This window comes from Myotis myotis, unplaced genomic scaffold, assembly GCF_014108235.1.
Source record: "Myotis myotis isolate mMyoMyo1 unplaced genomic scaffold, mMyoMyo1.p scaffold_m19_p_38, whole genome shotgun sequence".
NCBI classification, from domain to species: domain Eukaryota; kingdom Metazoa; phylum Chordata; class Mammalia; order Chiroptera; family Vespertilionidae; genus Myotis; species Myotis myotis.
In genome coordinates this window covers 935,487-954,399 of record NW_023416344.1, presented here as the reverse complement: position 1 = coordinate 954,399, position 18,913 = coordinate 935,487, and the positions used below count along the sequence as shown (strand labels likewise).

The 18,913-nt window shown below is 65.3% G+C and overlaps 2 protein-coding genes across 2 annotated transcripts; one reads left to right on the top strand and one right to left on the bottom strand.

Moving 5' to 3' along the window:
- The first annotated feature begins 82 nt into the window (after positions 1-82).
- Positions 83-18,888, top strand: BOP1 (BOP1 ribosomal biogenesis factor). The gene is made up of 16 exons (XM_036303825.1): positions 83-240; positions 1,598-1,789; positions 6,187-6,273; positions 16,000-16,154; positions 16,227-16,344; positions 16,424-16,525; positions 16,594-16,806; positions 16,878-17,039; positions 17,119-17,199; positions 17,271-17,340; positions 17,420-17,552; positions 17,634-17,814; positions 17,902-18,190; positions 18,271-18,355; positions 18,484-18,591; positions 18,670-18,888. The coding sequence occupies exons 1-16, from the start codon at positions 148-150 to the stop codon at positions 18,821-18,823; spliced, it is 2,223 nt and encodes a 740-aa protein (XP_036159718.1). The 5' UTR covers positions 83-147; the 3' UTR covers positions 18,824-18,888.
- Positions 12,694-14,541, bottom strand: SCX (scleraxis bHLH transcription factor). Its single transcript, XM_036303836.1, has 2 exons — positions 13,848-14,541; positions 12,694-13,031 (listed from the first exon to the last, which is right to left on the bottom strand). Exons 1-2 carry the CDS (start codon positions 14,400-14,402, stop codon positions 12,993-12,995), a joined length of 594 nt encoding a protein of 197 aa, XP_036159729.1. The 5' UTR covers positions 14,403-14,541; the 3' UTR covers positions 12,694-12,992.
- Positions 18,889-18,913: the final 25 nt, after the last annotated feature.

The following is an 18,913-nucleotide window of genomic DNA, read 5'->3' as shown; positions in this document are numbered from 1 at the left end:
CGCCCCGCACGCGGCGCGCCTGCGCATCCCGGCTGCGCTGCGCCTGACCAATCAGAGCGCGTGGGGCGGGCCTTCCGCGCCATCTGACCCCGCCCCCAGGCCCACGCGACCGAGTCGCTGCCGGAAGTGGCGGGACCCGCGCGGATCATGGTGGGCGCGCGGGGCACGGGGTGCGCGGGCGCGGCGGCGGGAGCTCGGCCCGGGAAGCGGCCTCAGGAGCCGGAACCAGCGTCCGAGGAGGTGACAGCTGGCGCCGCGGAGTGTGAGCGGGCGGCGTGGGCCCCACGTGGTGGCTGGGGGCGTGGACCGAGCTCGCGTGCGGGAACGTGAGCGGGAGTCTGTCCTGCGGGGCCGGCGGCCCTGGGGGCGTCCAGGGCAGAGCGCGCCTCTGGCGCCAGGGGCGGCCGGATGGGAGCGGAGGGGACGGTCCGTGGGGAGGAGGGGCAGCAGCAGAGGAACAGCCACGGGAACCGGCCCCTCGCGCAGCCGCCTCTCGGCCCCGGAGCTCCGTCCCCGCCAGGGCCGATGGCAGCCGCCCCCGCGGGAGCTCGTCCGTGTTCACACGTCGCTCACGTGCGGAGGCGCCGGGAAGGGAAAGGCTGTGAGACTAGGACGCCTCGTTCTCACTGGACTCACGGCCACTGTGCGGTCCGGCCGGACCCCGCTCGGCAGTGGGGCTGTCATCCGACCGGGTCCTCCCGCGCGGGCAGGGGAGCCTCCGGCCGACTCCACGCAGCGGAGTTGCCTCGCTTTGCGGCGCGTCCTCCTGCTCCCCCACCGGCCGGCCGGCCGCCCTGGGCGCAGGCTCGGCCCTGATGCCGTTTGTGCTGCTGCTGCCATTGCGCGGCCAACTGAGCGTGGGAAGGAGGCAGCGGGGAGCCGGGCCGCCGGCCTCTGTGCTGCTGAGCGGAGCGCCGCGGGGTCCCCGGTAGTGAGGCTGTCGTTCGGCGAGAGGCACTGACAGACAGGACTCCACTCAGCTGCTTCCTAAATGTCTGCAAGTTCCGTTTTGCAAAGAGGAATTTCTTTTTCTTTTCAAATTTTTAAAATTTACTCCTTAGAGGGAGGAAGGGAGGGAAACATTGATTGGCGGGGTTGACGCCCAACCAACGGAGCCACATGGGCCAGGGTTCTTGTTCCACTTTCAAAGGCAGTGACAGGCCCTGGCTGGTGTGGCTCAGTGGACAGAGCATCAGCCTGCGGACTGAAGGGTCCCAGGTTGGATTCCAGTCAAGGGCACATGTCTGGGTTTCGAGCTCGATCCCTAGTAGGGGGCGTGCAGGAGGCAGCCGACCCATGATTCTCATCATTGATGTTTCTATCCCTCCCCCTCCCCCTCCCCTCCCCCTCCCCTCCCCCTCCCCCTCCCCCACTTGTTCCGGATGGGAACAAATCTAAGAAGGGGACAGTGTGAGATGCTGGGACTTAACTCTCCCTTCCGAGGGTGGTGGTCCTGCTGCTGGCAGAGGTGGGCTGTGCGGACGGCCTGCCCTGGCTTGTGACCTGGCCTTGGAGGCTGGCCACACTGAGCTGTGGGTCCGTGTGTGGCCAGGGGCAGGCTGTGGGTCTGCGGTCATTCACACTGTGCTCCTTGCAGCCTTCTCTCCTCTGGGCCCGTGCTCCTAGCCTCGGGGACGGCAGCGATTCTGGCCTGTCGGACAGCGAGGAGAGCGTGTTCTCAGGCCTGGAGGATTCTGGCAGCGGCAGCAGCGAGGACTCCACTGAGGGACAGGATGGGGCCAGCGGTGATGAGGGCCACCGCAGGACAGGGAAGACCGCTGAGCAGCAGGTGAGTGGCCCAGGGCCCCGCGCCGTGGGCTCCCTTGTCTCCATGAAATCGTCCAGGAAAGAGAGCACCTGGCAGGCCTTGGGGACACACGTCCTGCACGGCTTCCTCCCAGTTTCCTGAGGAACCCAGGCCCTTGTCGCTCCTCTGATGCACCTGGGACGCATCTGGGACCAGGTGGAACACGTGTTTGAAGCTGGGATGCTCTCCAGGGCACTCAGCCCCTGTCGCTAAGCTGGGTTTTTAGGGGCAAATCCTGAGGGATTCGCAGGCAAGGGACACGTGAGGGAGCCAGGCCACCTGTTCTGTGATGGTGGGGGAAGGTGCACCTCGCTCTTGTCTTGTTAGCAACAGGGAGAAGGGCTGAATTTAACGGAAACGCGTTTGTTAGGATGTTCTGAGGAACAAGCTTTCACTGTGACCACTGGCCCTGCGTTCGGAAGGGAAGACCTTGGCTTGTACAGAACTTACTCTCGCAACGGACACCAGAAAGCAGACTGGGTCCCTCTGTTTCCTTGGGAAGGAAAGATTTAAACCAGACCGAACCCTCCCACCGCCCAGGCTCTGCCTGCCACGCTGGGCGCTCAGAGGAGAGGGCGCCTTCATGCTCCTGATCCTGGTGTGTAGGGCTATGAGCAACTGTTTTTCCACATCTTTTTTAACTTTTTAAAAAAATCCTTACCCAGGGATATTTTCCACTGACGTTTAGAGAGAGTGGAAAGGAGGAGGAGGGACAGAGAGAGAGAGAGAGAAACATCAATGTGAGAGAGACATAGCAATTGGTTGCCTCCCACAGACACCCCAGTGGGGGTTGGGGATTGAACCTGCAACCCAGGTACGTGCCCTTGACCGGGAGTGGAACCCGAGATCCTTGTAGGGGCGGGCACTCTGACCACTGGGCCATGCCGCAGGGCTGCTCTGTCTGTTCTTTTCAGTCCCTTTTCCTAGAACTCCCTTTCAACCCAACTTTCCCGCTAAAACGCAGTTTACTGTCCAGCCTGAAGTTCCTTTCCTCTTTTCCTGGTGGAAACAGCTGTGTGTTTACCTGGCATGTCCTTCCCACGGGGCTGGGAGAGCACAGGCCATCCTGGCCTCAGATGTCCGAGCTCCCCCACCTGGCCGTGGGCAGGAGGAGCTCATGGAGGAAGAGCGCGGTGTCCTTGGGTGTGAATGAGGACGGGGCCACCACCTGGCAAGGCGGGCTGGGCGCTGGCTGCTCCCCCACCCTTCCTGCAGGAGCAGTGGCCCCAGCCCTACTGCTTGGCCGGGTGTCGTTGAGGGGGACTCCTCACTCATCTTGTGTCCGCTCTCCTCTGTGCACCACCCTGCCTCTGGCCCCCTGCGGGGGACAGCCTGTCCTGTCCTGTATCGCCCTGCTGACCTGAGTCCCTGTCTGCCAGGCCAGTCGCCCGGTCTGCTGGCTGCACTCTCCAGCTCTGTCCCACACTCTTTTTTTTTTTATTATTATTATTATTTTTTAATTGATTCTAGAGGGAGAGATAGAAACACCAATAACGAGAAAGAATCATTGATCAGCTGCCTCCTGCACACCCCTACTGGGGATCAAGCCCGCAATCTGGGCATGTGCCCTGACCGTAATCGAACCCAGAACCCTTCAGTCCGCAGGCCAACACTCTACCCACTAAGCCACACCGGCTAGGGCTGCCCCTCACACACTTGACAGCGTGTCAGTGTCTTTGAGCTGCTGGGGGCTCTGTGCCCGCGGTTGCACCTGGGCCCTGGAGGAGGCCACACTCCCCGTCTCCCATGTCCGCCTCCGTCCTCCCTGGCTCTCCACTGGCCACCCACACCCGTCTTCTCTCTCCTTTGGGTTTGACTGCTGGTTTTAGCCCCCCACCTTCCTCCCCCACCCCCACCTTCCCCCCCACTTCCCCCCCACCTTCCCCCCCACCCCCACCCTTCCCGGGGCCTCCACCACCTCCCAGCAGAGACGCTGGCCGGGTCACTGCCTGCTCTTGGTTCCACGTCTCGGTGGGTTTGTGCCTGAAGCCGTTTCTTCCCTTTTCTGCTTGTTTCGCTCCTTTTTCCTACTTGTTGTGTTTGGTATGGTCTTTTCTATTTACGTGAGGTCATTTTCTATTTTTCTTTAAATATATTGTATTGATTTTTTACAGAGAGGAAGGGAGAGGGATAGAGAGTTAGAAACATCGCTCAGCTGCCTCCTGCACACCCCCTACTGGGAATGAGCCCGCAATCAAGGTACATGCCCTTGACCCGAATCGAACCTGGGACCCTTCAGTCCACAGGCTGACGCTCTATCCACTGAGCCAAACCGGTCAGGGCCAGTTTCTATTTTTTTTAAGTGTATTTTTATTGATTTCAGAGAGAAAGGGAAAGGGAGAGAGAGATAGCAACAACAGTGATGAGAGAGAATCATTGATTGGCCGCCTCCTGCACGCCCCCTACTGGCAATCAAGCCTACAACCCAGGTACATGCCCTAGACTGGAATTGAACCCAGGACTCCCCAGTCCGCAGGCCGACGCTCTGTCCAAACTGGCTAGGGCTCTATTTTGTTTTTTTAACCTTTTGTGAAAAAATTCCCACTTTCATTAGTTTGCTTGCTGCAATCGAAAGAGACCTAGTAATATTTTGGCCCAATGAGTCGTATTTTCCAGATGACTGAGAGTGCTGTACACAGAACTCACTGTAGACCCTGGGAATGGTGTGTGGGGACCCCGGCCAGATCTGGGCTCCTCCACCCACAGCCCCTCCTCAGTCCCTGGCTGGGGCCAGTTGCTTACAGAGCCCTGCTTCCCACAGGGCAGGTTCAGGGGGCAGTGCCAGATTGTGCCTGAGCCCCTCCAGGGCATGTGGATCTGGTACCCCACCACCTTGGGGGTGTGCCTGAGGACCCGGTGCTGGCGGCCAGGACTGGGGTGCTGGGCAGGGACCTTCATGTCCGTGCTGGCATCCTTTCTGTTTGTTTTATGTCTTCCTGGTCTTGTTTCTTAGCTGAGTGTTTCTTTAATGCACTGCCCCCTGGCGGCTGGCGGCTGGCGGCTGCCCTGCAGCATGGGGTCTTGGAGGTGGAGGGAGGGGTACGTCGTGTCCCAAGGGGACTGCACATTGAGTCTTGTGGGAGTCGCTGCTGCACGCGGAACAGGGCACGTGTCTGCGTCTCCCGCCAAGATCCTTGGCCACCCCGGTGGCACAGATGCCGTGGGACTTGGCGCCCGAGGAGCATCGGGCAGGCTGGCGCTGTGGGCGGCAGAGAGCCATGGCCCATTGGGTGCTTGTTGAGATTCGCAGACAGCCAGGCCCAGGGCCTGGGGCAGGGGTGCTTGCTGGGGGCTTCGTGGGCACCAATGGCAGAGAGCTCTGGGCCTGGGTAGGGCAGAGGCTTGGGGGTCGCCCTCTGTATCCCCACCTGTGCCCACGCCTTCCGGGCCTTGCCCACCCACTTTGACAGGCGGTGCTGGGAGCAGGGGCAGGGGGACATGGAGACCAAATCCTGCCTGGGTCCTGGCTGGGAAGAAACCTAGGGTTCACCCTCCTCACACTGAAGGGAAAAACAGGAGGAAGAGCTGCCTGCAGGCCTTTGGCTCTCGCCGGGGAGCGGGGGCGGGGGGTGGGCTCTGGGCGGTGGAGGGCTCCTGCTCCCCAGCACTTACTGCCCCCGGGGGTGAGTGCGGACTGTTTTCCCCATCACCCCCTTCCAGTGCACTGGTCCCCCCACCCTGCTGGTGGAATCTGTTTTCCAGGTTGAGGTGTGAATGCTCAGCAACACCCACTCACTGACCTGGTGGATGGGGTCAGCCTGGGGCCAGGGATGTGGTGGGTGGGGCAGGGGCCTGGGGGCCGGCCCAGGTGCCTCGGGGCTGGCTGTGATGCTCCCCTGGGCCTGGGCCAAAGGCAGGGGTCTGCTCTGGGAGGGGCTGCTGTGGCCCCTGGGATGTGGCTGACAGCACCACACCTCTCTCAAGTGGGACCTCCAGCCCTCGCTTTGCCCCGGACCCCAAGTTGGCACGGCCTGGCAGGGCTGGTGGTGGGACTGTTAGGCCAGGATCCCTGCAGCCCCCTTTCGTTTCGGGGCTCAGGGACCCTGGTGGCTGGTTGCTGCCTGGTACCAGGTGTCGTCCCCTCCCGGGGGTCCTCTCCCAGAGCTTGGACATGGTGATGGGTCTGGCCCCTGACAGAGGACCCGGGCCGGGCCCCCACCCCCCAAAAGGCCCACTGAGGCCTGGGTGTTCCTGGTCTTGTCCTGAGGCCCCGGGCTGATTTGGAGCTTCTCAGAGATAGGGGGTGGCGGGAACCGTGACCTCAGAGTCAGCTGGATGGACAGTTTGTCCTCACGCCCCCACCACCCAGGAGGGGCCTGGGGCCTGCCTGGGGTCAGAGGGCGTTGGTGTCACTGGAGCACGTTCTCCTCCCTCCACAGGCTGTCAGCACCCCCTCCTCGCCCCCGAGGACAGAAGCGGTGGCAGGAGCACAGGACGAGTACGTAGAGGACAGTTCCGATGAGGAGGTAGGGCGGCGCTACGGGCAGGGGAGGGCAGGGGAGAGGGGAGCCAGCCCTCGGGCGGCCGAGTGGGCGTCTGGCCCCAGCCCCATTCCGGGTCTGGAAGAGAGATTTGGGGTCTGGGACTCATGACTACAGGAGTGTGTGTCATCGCGGGGGGAGGGGGTGCAGTGGCCCCATGCCCTGGCCCTGTGGGGGGCTGGCACGCCAGGGTCACACTCCAGGTGGCATTCCCCACACCACCCAGGCCTGTCACTCTGAGCCACCGTCTCCAGTGGAGGGAGATGGGCAGCAGCCCTGTCGCTTCCTGCAGAAACCCTGCCTGAGGGCCTTGCCCAGTAGGGCCCATGTCCTCCAGGCACAGGCTGGGCAAGGCCCCTGGATCTGGTTGCCCCTCAGGTTCACAATCTGGAGGGGAAAGTGGGGACCGTGTGATGTGGGGCCAGGGGTGCGCAGTCTGGGGTCCAGAGGTCCTGATGGGTGGGAGGGCGGGGAGCTGGGAGCTCTGAGTCCACGGTGGCCGTGGTCCTTGTCCACCTGTCCCCTCCCTGGTGCCTCTGGGTCAGGTGTGGCCTCGAGGCTGGGGGGCCAGGTCCTTGGCCGCAGGAGCACTTCCTGCCACCTATGGGGGCGGCCAGGCCTGGGGAGGGCGGCCCCCCACTTGCTTCCACCCCCATCCTAGGCTCTGCTGGCAGCGGCTGCAAGAGCCTTGGCTGTCCGCCCGATCCGGTCTCTGTGCGTTCAGAGAACAGAGACAAAACAAAATAAATTGGTTTCCTGGCCGGAGCAGCGGGCGCGCTCGGCGAAGGGGGGCCAGGCGGAGCGGCTCCCTGCCTGTCTCCCCTCCCAGGGGCTCTGGCTGTCGGCAGCCACATCCTGTCGGCTACTTTTTTATATTTGGTATTTTGAGAAATCGATGATGATTGTAAATGGAGTGCAGGCCGGGGGAGGGGCCTCCCACCTGGGGGAGGGGCGCTCCTGTCCTGGAGCCACTGCGGGGGCTGCGGGCGCTTCCTCGGAGATGAGTATCCCATATGGCGGCTGAGTGACAGGCGGGAGCCGCTCTGCCCGCCCTCTGCTGCCAGAGCAGCCCCCTGGTGGCTGGAGGGGTGGCCAAGCCCGGCTTTCGGAAGTCCGTCGGATGCCCCCACCGCCAGAAACGGTTGCCCCTTGGGTGCTCACGGGCCCGTGGCTCCCACCCTGAGGTGGCCGTGGCTGTGTCTCCAGAGTCTGAGCGATGTTGGGTGGGCTTGGGGAGGAGGCCCTGGAGGCTGGGGCGCGTGTGGTGTGGGGTGCGGCCAGGTCCCGGTGCTCCCTGGGCTGTGCCTGGTTGACTGGTGCCTGTGAGGCCAGGATCTGTGACCACTGCTCTGGTCAGGGCAGCCTTTCTCCCAAGAGTCTGTGGAGGTGGCCAGTGGTGCCAGGACCCCACTTGGCAGTGGGCAGGGCTGGGGGCTGGGGGACACTGGGGCTTCTGGGCCCTCTGGCTGTGGCCTCTGCTGGGCCTGAACCCCCCACCCCCCATCCAGACACTGCTGGCTTGGTGCCGCCTGCCTTCATGGGAGACGTGGTCCTGTCTTAGGACTCACACTCTGTCCCTTTCCCCAAGCTCCCTGGGCGAAGCCCCCGGATGTCTGCTGGTCCTGGCAGGGTCCTGGCCTGTGGGGAGCCCTGAGGAGCCTGTGGGCTCGTCTGCCCAGCCCCCACGTGTCCACCTCGCCCCTCTCCAGGGCACCGGCACCTCACAGACGTGATCTCATCCAGCCGCCAAGGCCCGGGGTGGGGGAGGGGCGCGGGGAGGGGGCTGGCGGTCTGCACTGCGCTGCCCCTCCTCTTTGTTTAAGCAGCTGGAGAAACTGAGGAAAACGGAGGCCGAGAGGGGCCCCCAGCAGGCCTGTGGCTGTGTCTCAGGTGAGGGGTCAGGGCCACTGTGAACTCTGGCAGAAAGCAGAGAGGACCCTGGGCCCAAACCATCAGTTGCGCCCAGGCCTGGATGGGGGCAGGGCTGTGGTGCTGGCTGGCTCCTTGGCCCCCCTCGGCCCCCCTCGGCTCGAGCTATCTCAGATCCGCAGGGACAGCCAGGCCTGTCTGCGTCCAGAACCCGCGATCCCCTCTGCTCTCGCGCCAAACGCCGTTAATGGCTTCTCCGAGCTACCGAACCGGCAGCTGCCTCCAGTGCTGGCGGCCTCCCGCTCCTCCGGGGCGCCCGCCCCGCCCGGCCGGCCGCGCTTGCGTCGTTGCTGGCAGCCAAGCAGGCGGCTCGGGTTTCTGAGCTGTTTGTGGGACGCCCAGCGCGGAGCCTGCTAGTGTCTCAGCCTCACAGACCGCCCCGCGCCCCGGCCCCCCTGGCGGCCTCCACCCCCCAGCCAGCCTCCGAATGGGGCCACTGGCCCCGGCTGCCCACGGCCTCGGCTTGTAGGTGGCGGGAGGGCTGGTGGGGTGATGGTCATGACCGCAGGTTGCCCCCTGGTCCCTTTGCCCCGGCTCCAGCTCTGAGCCAGGCCAGGGTGCGTGGGTGGGGCTCCTGCCCCGTGTGGAGAGAAGCCACCCGAGGTGGGGGACAGGCAGGGCTGGTGAGAAGGGAGCAGGGGGTGTCCTTGCCCCATAGGAGGTGTGCAGTGAGCACCCTGGGACCCAGCCAGGTCTTGGGTCTGTGCAGCAGCCGAGGTGAAGGTGGCCGCAGAGCCCCAGCCTGCTGGGTGCCCACTGAGAGCTGCTTTCCCTGGCACTGGGAGCCCGGGCGGGTGGGCGGGTGCTGGGCAGGGCCTCCTTCTAGAGCAGCGGTTCTCAACCTGTGGGTCGCGACCCCTTTGGCGGTCAAACAACCCTTTCACAGGGGTCGTCTAAGACCATCCTGCATATCAGATATTTACATGACAATTCATCACAGTAGCAACATGACAGTTATGAAATAGCAACGAAAATAATTTTATGGTTGGGTCACCACATGAGGAACTGTATTTAAAGGGCCAGAAGGTTGAGAACCGCTGTTCTAGAGGGTTGCCTGGGGCTTGGGTGTGCCCCCTGGGAGGCAAGCTCTGTGGGGAGGTTGGCAGGGGTGTGGCTCAGGCAGGGACGGCTGAGGGACCTGCTTGGGGCTGGGACAGGTCCCCTGCAGGAGGGGGGGCTGGGAAAGGTGTGCAGTTCCCAGGCCCAGGCCCAGCTTGAGGGCTGCTCTGTCTCTGAATAATGTGGCTTTACCGCTCTGAGGGGCCAGAGCCTGCACCCCCCTAGCAACGCTCCCTGGACCCTGGTCAGCGCAGGGGAGGGGCCGGAGGTTGGGGTCTCAGTGCTTTCTCCCTGCAGACCCCCTGGGGGCAGACTTGCTCCCCCAACAGCCGAGCAGGTCGGGGCGTGCAGTGAGCTTGGAGGGCCCTGTGTCTACAAGTGTCTGCTGGCTCAGGGGCGGGCCCAGCCAGTATGGCTTTTGTGAGGGACGGACAGCAGACGAGTGTGGGGCGCCTGGGCTGGTCTCGCAGAGCTGCCCTGCTCCTGAGTCCAAACCTAACGCGCAGCCGACGGAGGAGGTCTGCCTGGCCATCAGCGGGCCCCGCCTGCCTCCAGCCGCTGCTGGGTCCCCTCGGCCAGCGTTGCTCTAGGGCAGGACCTGGCTTTCTCAGCCCTTGGGTCTAACGACCAGGATTCATGCTGGAGCCTCCGTGGGTTCCCTGCAGCAGGTGAGCGGGGCCCTGAGATCAGACACCTCGGAGGAGCCGGAGGACTGAGCAGGAAGGCCCAGGCCTCCAAGACAGGCGGGAGCTTCGTGCAGGGGCTGCGAACAGGGCCGCATTGTAATCGGAGAGGGGCCGGGAAGAGCGAGCGGAGCGAGGGCGGCTGACCCCGCGCTCCCGGGGGACAGGTGGAGAGGGAACGAGGAGCGAGTGAAGGATTCCAGAGGTGGGCCGGCTTCCTCCCTCGCAGACAGACGGGCGGTGGCAGCCGGCCAGCGTACCTGCAGTTCCAATCTGCGGTCCTGACAGCTGCAGCCACTTTGGGGAGGGGGAGGGGTGGGCTCATCGGGCGGAACCGTCGCCGCCGCCTCAAGCAGCCACTGGCTGCCTTGTCCGGTGCAGTAGGGGTGGGGACCTGCCCCTGTATCCCACAGACTGATGGGGCTGGTCCCCGGGGCAGAGCCGCCCCAGGAGAGCGGGGCTGGGGCTGCCTGTGCCCTCAGCCGGGCCTGCAGCACAGGGCCTGACCTGGAGGGGCTGGCGTGCTCACCCTCGGGGTCACATGTGCTTCCTGGCAGACGCAGGTGCTGAGCAGGGTGGGGGCCGGCTGGCCGCGGGCGCAGGCGGCCTGGTGATGAATCATGTGGTGCCGCCAGCAGCTCGTTCCCCAGGCCGGGGACAGGGAGCTGACAGCCGAGGCCGATGGGAGTGTTTCCAGTCCAGCTTGGCCTGCAGAGGCGGCTGCTGGCCCCGGTGCGGGCGGCCCCCTCCTTTCCAGATGCCTGTGGGGCACACGGAAAGCCCTGGGTCTTTGTCCCTGGCCAGCGGTGGAGGGAAGGAAGCAGGGCTGCGGTGGGCGGGAGCACCTGCCACCCCCGGCCCAGCGGGCTGTGCAGCCAAGGGGACGTGCGTGGGGCCGCCCCCAGTCTGGTTTGAATTTCTGGAGCAGTGGAGGGTGACGGAGTGCTCCTCCCCACCCCCCTGCTGGCTGGCGGTCCAGCCACTGCTACTGGTGCAGCTCAGGGAGCAGCCGGGCCCGCTGCCCAGGCCCGAGGCAGCCAAGCTGCAGCCGCTGTTGGAGTCATAGGCGCGGCAGCGGAGGGCTTGGCCCCCGTGCACCCGACCAGCTGGGCCCTGGGGACCATCCCAGAGGCCTGTCCTCCCACTGACTTCCCACCTCCACACGTCCTCCTCCCGCACGCGCCCCGGCGGGTCACTGCCGCTGCTCCCCCTGCACACCCCTTACCAGCCTCCCCCCCCCCCCCCTCCCCGTCTGTCCTCCAGGATCCTCTCGGCCTCACTGCATGCCTCCCCTTCCCCGTGGGCACTTTGTGGTGGTGAGGGAGGCGCACAATGGCTACCCGTCATCGTGCGGGGTTCATGAAGGAGGTTTGTCCCCTGCAACCTGGGCCCAGGTGTGGAGATGTGAGGCCAGTGTGCCATGGAGCCTCCCACACCTGCATGGTGCTCAAAGCAGCAGGGGGTGCCTCCGACACCCCAGCGCACTGCCTGCCCAGCCTCCCCCAGGGCATGTTCTTGGTGTCCTGGGGTCCCAGGAGGGGAAGGGGAGCCTTTCTCAGCCCCCAGGTGGGTCCCGGAGTCCCCTGCTGGGTCCTGCTCCCCAGCAGGCCGGTGGGGGGACTGGTGCAGTGACTGAGCGCGCCCTCCGCCCTCCCTGGGCCAGCTGTGGGCTCCTTCAGGATTAAGGAGAGGAAATTTGGGGTTGGGTTTCTCTGAGTGGGACCTGCGCTGTGACTTTTTATCCTGTTATATTTCTATCAGATTGGACACAGCCCCCCTCTAGCCCTTAATGGCTCTGGCTTTGAGAATTTCCTCCAAAATTACACCACCGCTTCCTGTTCCGCAGTTCCCTGGAGCCCGTCCATGCAGAGGAGGGGGCAGCTCTGGCCCTGCCCTGCTGGGTTGCCCACGTGAGCCTCAGCACCTGGCCGCTCCCCTGGGGCCCAAGAGGGCATGTCCGAGAGGCCTGGCGCCTGCACTGAGGGCTGAGGCCCAGGGCTGGTACCTGCCCTTCGGCCGTTCCTCACACTCGCCAGAAGGCAGGCTGCTGGCCTGTGGGGTGGGGGGAGGAGGCCCACCTAGGGCCACCCCGCCTTTCTCCTCCCCTGTGCCCTTGGTGATCACAGCCGCTGAGCTATAATTGTCACCTGCAGGCTTTTAATGGTGAGCCAGCTGTGCACAGCCGGGGAGGGGCCCGTCGCCCTCCTCATTGGCAGATGGGGCTTTGGGGTAGACTCGGTGGTAAGTGGCTAGGGGTCTTTCCCGTGTGGGCCGAGTGCAGGGCTGGGCTGGGGGGCGTGTGCCCCAGGGTGCATGTGGGGCTGCCTCCTGGCCCAGGCCCACTTCTGCCAGGCAATGCCCCTCACTCAGCTTACCCACACGTCCATTTCTTGGGGCTCCATGGTCACAGGCTGAAGTGCCAAGGCCCTGAGATCCACACGAAGCCCTGGGCGCCATACAGGTCCTGAGAGTGGGGCCCCAGGGCGGGCTGCATCCCACCAGCCCTGTCCTCCCCCATCCCCCTTCTCCTTTGTCCCCCAGGCCCACTGCCCTAGCAGGAGGCGCCGCACTGTGCCTTGGGCCTGGGAAGGACAGCCGAGGCCTGGCAGGTGGGACCTGCCCCGAGAGCTGGGTGCCTCCAGCCCAGTGCGGACAGGGCGCGGAGAGAGACAGCCCTGGGGGCAGATGGGCCCGGGAAGGATTCTGGACCCTTTGAGAGGAAGTGGGCTCCCACTTTTGGAAGATACTGTTTTGTTTTTAATTATACAAAATTTCCAGACTTTATATTATCATATCAAAGACACAAGATGCCAACATGTAGTGACCAAAAGAAAACCCAGGTAGGAAGCCAGCGTGGACAGTTCCAGTGGCCTGGGCAGTGCTGTGGCCAGTTCAGAGTCCCGTCGCCACCTGCCTGTCCATCAGCCCCACTCGCAGCGGGAGGCAGAGCAGGCCTGTGGGTGCCCGCACGGGAGGCCTGTGCCCGAGTCAGGTCCATGGGGCTCTCCGGGGGTCGCCCAGTGGCATCAGCCTCTAGCTCCGAATCGCCGTCTTTCTGTCACGGTCCTTGCTCTGCAGAGGGGAGGGCAGTGTCAGGGCCTGGGCGCCTCTGGGACCCTGCGCCCACGGGCTGGCGGGCCAGGAAAGCCCCTTCCGTGCTCGCCCCGCATCCCCGTGCAGTGGGAGGAGAGCACACTGCGCAGCCGGAATTGTAAAATTAAATTTCCCAGATGTTCGGGCCCCAGGAGCTCGCGCGTGCTGTCTGGAGAGGAAGTGGGGATTGGGGAAAGCCGGGCCGTATTTTCTCCCGCTCGCCCTGCTGCTCCGGTGCCACCAAGCACAGCAGGAGCTGTAAATCACGGCCCTCGAGTAGCCCCCCCCAGCCCCTGCCAGCCTCCTGCCTTCAGACCCACAGCCACATCTGGGTGGGCAGCCCTGGGGCCCGGCTGGGCCAAGGGAGGGACAGCAGGTGCCCGAGAAGCCTTAGGCCAGGGCAGGGGCTGTAGCCTGGCAACTGTCCCCGAGGGGTCCTTCCTGCTTCCTTCCCCGTCCTGTGGAGGCAGAGGGCCCGGCATCGCTCAGACCAGCCCTGTCTGTGCCCTGCCTGCCTCTCAGACCCCCCTGGCCCTGGGTGGGCCGTTCTGGTCCCGTTCTGGTCCCGTTCTGGTCCCATAGGACCTGTTTGGGACGCACAGAAGGCCCAGCCCTGCCGCCTCCGCCTGGCCTCCTCCCTCCCTGGGACGCGCCCCTTCGGTTACAGGTGCTGCTGGGGGTGGGGGTGGGGGTGGGGACTGCTCCTTGGCCCTGCCTCTGCCCAGCAGGTGTGGGCTTGTAGGGGTGCCAGCCTTCTCAGGGCCCCGTCCTTGGGTGCCCTGCGTCCACACTCACCAGCTTCCTCTGGTTGCTGAGGCAGAAGGTGCAGATCTGCTTGGGCTGGGCATTCTCCGCATCGCGGGCCGGGGGCGGCAGGGGCGGTGGGGGGCTGCCAGCCCGCGCAGCGTGGAAGAAGGCGGGCCCCGAGTGGCAGGGCTGCCCATCGCCGCAGGCCTCGCCCACCAGCAGCACGTTGCCCAGGTGCGAGATGTAGCTGGAGGCCAGGCGCAGCGTCTCGATCTTGGAGAGCTTGCGGTCGGCCGGCTCCGTGGGGATGAGGGTGCGGAGCGCCGTGAAGGCCGTGTTCACGCTATTGGTGCGGTCCCGCTCGCGCGCGTTTGCCGTGTGCCTCTTCCGGGGCTCCCGGCCGGGCCGTCCTCCGGGGCCCGAGCCGCCCCCCGTCCTGCGCCCCCCGGCCCGTCTCCGGGCTCCCTGGAGGCCGCAGCGCGCGGCGTGCACGCGGCAGGGCTTCTCGTCGGAGCCCGAGCTCTCGCTGCCCTGGTCCTCGTCCTCCGACAGCGGGCTCACCTCTGGGTACAGGTAGCGGCCGGGCGGCGCCGAGCGCAGCATGGTGAGGGGCAGGGCCGGCGGGCACGCCGTCAGCTCCTCCGCGCGCAGCGCATGCCGCCGAGCCTCGTGGGCAGGCGCCCGGGCCGGGGAGGCGCGCGTCTGGGGCGCCCACGGTGGCGGCTGCAGCACCGCGCGCACGTGTGCGTCCCGGGCTGGAGTGGGGCCGCGGGCCCGGCCTTTATAGCGGCGGCGGCCCCTCCCCCTCGCGGCCCCGCCCTCCTCCCGCCGCCCCGCCCCTGGAGGCCGCGGAGCTGGGGCCCTGCGTCCCTTTGCCTCCCGGCGCCGCGCTGAAGGGGCACTGGCGTGGCCCGGAGCATCTTGCTGCCTCCGGGGGATGCGGGAAAGTGGGAGCCCCCTTCTGGGTGGATCTGGGGCTGTGCTGTGCAGCCCTCTCAGCCGGGCAGGAGGGTCAAAGGGGGCCCACGACCCCAGCCTTTTTCTCTGGCATGACCAAGTTAACCCAGCTGCCCTGGCCCAGGCGCCTGGCCACACCCTGTCTGTCTCTCCCTCCCATGTACACTTGGGCCTTTTGTGCCAGGAGTGCGGGGGGTGGGGGGGGGCCACAGAGGATTATTGAGGAGCTACAGTTCAGCCCCAGTTCCTGCAACGCCCCCTAACATTTACACGTGGGGTCCCCTGGTGGCACACAGCCTCCTCTGCACCTGCCCCCACCTGGCATCAGCTGTACCCTCCAGGTCTGGCACAAGCTGTGTCCTCTGCCTGGAAACCACCCCCCCTTTCCTGGCTCATGCCTCTTCTCTGGAGAAGCCTCTGAATGCCCCTCCACACCCCCTGCCCCTGGATCCGCACCCCCCCCCCCAATCTGTCCAGTTCAGAAATGGCCGTGCACTGGAGGCCCCACCCTGTGCAGAGAAGGAAGGGGCTCCTGGCACTGAACGGGCACACGGGTGCCGGTGCTGGGAGTGCTAAGGCCGGTGGGCAGGTGCAGAGGGTTCTGTCCTGCAAGGGCCTGGGCTCCCAGCTGGGCTCACTCTCCTCTGGGCCCCTCCCCCTGTGGCTACTGTTGCAGGAAGCGGCGCCTGGGCAGCAGTCTCGGTGCTGGGTGGAGGGAGGGTGGTGGCTGGCAGGGGCCTCGACCAGGAATGTGTGTCCAGGAATGCAGCTGCTCTGCCCATAGGGGGTGGCGGACAGGATGGGGGTAGCTGGGGGGTCTTTGCATGCCTATAGGCAGCATGCAGTGGCCTCTGCCTCCCCTTGGAGGGGTTGGCGGGGTCTTCCCTGCCTGTGGCTGCCCATTTTTGCTTAAGGCCCTGCCAGGGGAGGGAGCCCACGCGATGAGCTCACCCTTGTCTGTGGCTCCAGAGCCTTGGCCAGGGAATCCGGGGGGGCTCAGGGTCGGCACCACTTCAGTGGAAAATGTGAGGTGCAGCTCCGGAGTCTCTGGGCTGAAGGGGGGCAGCCTGGCCCCTGTGCCACGTCACGCCCAGGGCAGGCATGTGTCGGGGTGCCTGGTCCTGCCTTGAGGCCTGTCCCCTGGTTCTCGCCCTTCCCCCCGGCCTGTCTCTGAGGGGCTTGAAAAGGGCGGGGGAGGTGGCACGATGGCTTTGCAGTGCTGACCTGCTGCCTGCTGCCCTAGGACGTGCGGAACACGGTGGGCAACGTGCCCCTGCAGTGGTACGATGACTTCCCACACGTGGGCTATGACCTGGATGGCAGGCGCATCTATAAGCCCGTGCGAACCCGCGATGAGCTGGACCAGTTTCTGGACAAGATGGATGACCCTGATTACTGGTGAGCCTGGGGGGCAGGATGGGGGATGAGGGATGGGGGCTGGGAGCTGGGCTCTGATGGGTGGTCCCCCAGGCGCACAGTGCAGGACCGGATGACGGGGCACGACGTGCGGCTGACAGATGAGCAGGTGGCCCTGGTACAGCGGCTGCAGAGGGGCCAGTTTGGGGATGCGAGCTTTGACCCGTATGAGGTAGGTGGCTGTGGCTGTGGCTGGCCCCGGGGTCGGGACACTGTAGGGACCTGGCCACAGCCTGTGCTCGTCTCCCCAGCCGGCTGTGGACTTCTTCAGTGGGGACCTCATGATCCACCCTGTGACCAACCGCCCCGCTGACAAGCGCAGCTTCATCCCATCCCTGGTGGAGAAGGAAAAGGTGGGTGCCCTTCTCCAGGTGCGGCCACACTGCCTGCCCTGCCCTGCCCTGACCACATCTGTCTGCAGGTGTCGCGCATGGTGCACGCGATCAAGATGGGCTGGATCCAGCCTCGCCGGCCCCGTGACCCTGCCCCCAGCTTCTATGACCTGTGGGCTCAGGAGGACCCCAATGCCGTGCTGGGACGTCACAAGATGCATGTGCCGGCGCCCAAGCTGGCCCTGCCGGGCCATGCCGAGTCCTACAACCCGCCCCCCGAGTACCTGCCCAGCGAGGAGGAGGTGGGTCTGGCTCAGGTGGGGTTTGTGTCCTGGGCCCTGGCCCCAGCTCACCCCCGTCTCTGTGTCCACAGAGCCTGGCCTGGGAGCAGCAGGAGCCCAGTGAGCGGAAGCTCAACTTCCTGCCACGCAAGTTCCCAAGCCTTCGGGCCGTGCCTGCCTATGGCCGCTTCATCCATGAGCGCTTTGAGCGCTGCCTGGATCTCTATCTGTGCCCGCGGCAGCGCAAGATGAGGGTACACGGAGGCGGGATTCTTGGGTGGGGGCGTCTGGGGAGGGAGGGACACAAGATGACCGTGTGCTTCCCTGCCTCAGGTGAATGTGGACCCTGAAGACCTCATCCCCAAACTGCCTCGCCCACGGGACCTGCAGCCTTTCCCCACATGCCAGGCCCTGGTAAGCAGGGGGCGGGGGGAGCCCACTCCTGGGAGCTAGCTGTCCATGTCCTCACTGCCCCTTCCCTGCAGGTCTACAGGGGCCACAGCGACCTCGTCCGCTGCCTGAGTGTCTCCCCTGGGGGCCAGTGGCTGGCTTCAGGTGGGCCTAAAGTGGGGGAACCCCAACATGGGAGCCTGGTTGGGAGGGTGGGTGCTGAGGGTCTATCTGCTGTGTCCAGGCTCAGATGATGGCTCCGTGCGGCTCTGGGAGGTAGCTACTGCCCGCTGCATGAGGACTGTGCCTGTGGGGGGCGTGGTGAAGAGTGTGTCATGGAACCCCAACCCCACCATCTGCCTGGTGGCCGTGGCTGTGTAAGTGCGAGGCTGGGTGGGGAAAGGGGGCGGGCAGCAGGGACTGCCTGTCTGAGTGGCCACGCTTGGCTCTGCCTGCAGGGAGGACACGGTGCTGCTATTGAACCCAGCCCTGGGGGACCGGCTGGTAGTGGGCAGCACGGACCAGCTGCTGGGCACCTTCACCCCACCTGAGGAGCCTGCCCTGCAGCCCGCCCGCTGGCTAGAAGCCTCAGAGGAGGAGCGCCAGGGGGGCTTGAGGCTGCGCATCTGCCACGGCAAGGTGTGGGGCATGGGAGGATGAGGGGCGTGGGTTGTGGGTTTGCGGGGGGCAGAGGAGGGCCTGCTCAGCCAACCTCACTTCCTGCAGCCGGTGACCCAGGTGACCTGGCATGGGCGTGGGGACTACATGGCCGTGGTGCTGGCCACCCAGGGCCACACCCAAGTGCTGATCCATCAGCTGAGCCGCCGCCGCAGCCAGAGCCCCTTCCGCCGCAGCCACGGGCAGGTACAGCGTGTGGCCTTCCACCCCGTCCGGCCCTTCCTGCTGGTGGCCTCCCAGCGCAGCGTCCGCTTGTACCACCTGCTGCGCCAGGAGCTCACCAAGAAGCTGATGCCCAACTGCAAGTGGGTGTCCAGCATGGCTGTGCACCCTGCAGGTGAGGGGTGGGGCATGGAGGACGCACCCCTTGGGTGGCATGACCAGGCACCAGGTTCCCACCACCATGTCTGCTCCCAGGTGACAACCTCATCTGCGGCAGCTACGACAGCAAGCTGGTGTGGTTTGACCTGGACCTTTCCACCAAGCCTTACCGAGTGCTGAGGTGAGGCCCTGTGCTCGCGTGTGCGTGCATGTGCGTGTGTATGCGTGCATGGGCGGGAGGCTGTCATCCGCTGGGCCGTCCCCCATACCCCCTTCCCCGGCCTGCCCTCAATCAGGTCCCCTTTCCAGGCACCACAAGAAGGCCCTGCGGGCAGTGGCCTTCCACCCCCGGTATCCGCTCTTTGCATCCGGCTCCGACGACGGCAGTGTCATTGTCTGCCATGGGATGGTGTACAAGTGAGTGCTGACGACTGTCTCCCCAGGGGACTGCCCCCCAGGGGACTGCCCCTGTCTGAACCCTCCCCTCTCCCACAGCGACCTGCTGCAGAACCCCCTGCTGGTGCCAGTGAAGGTGCTGAGGGGGCACAAGCTGACCCGAGACCTGGGCGTGCTGGATGTTGCTTTCCACCCCACCCAGCCGTGGGTCTTCTCCTCAGGGGCTGATGGCACCGTCCGCCTCTTCTCCTAGAAGCCCTGTCTGTGCTGGGTCCAGGCACTGGCTCAGAGCCCTCAATAGAGACGCTTCTCCCCCGACTGGTGGTGTGGCCTTGCATTTGAT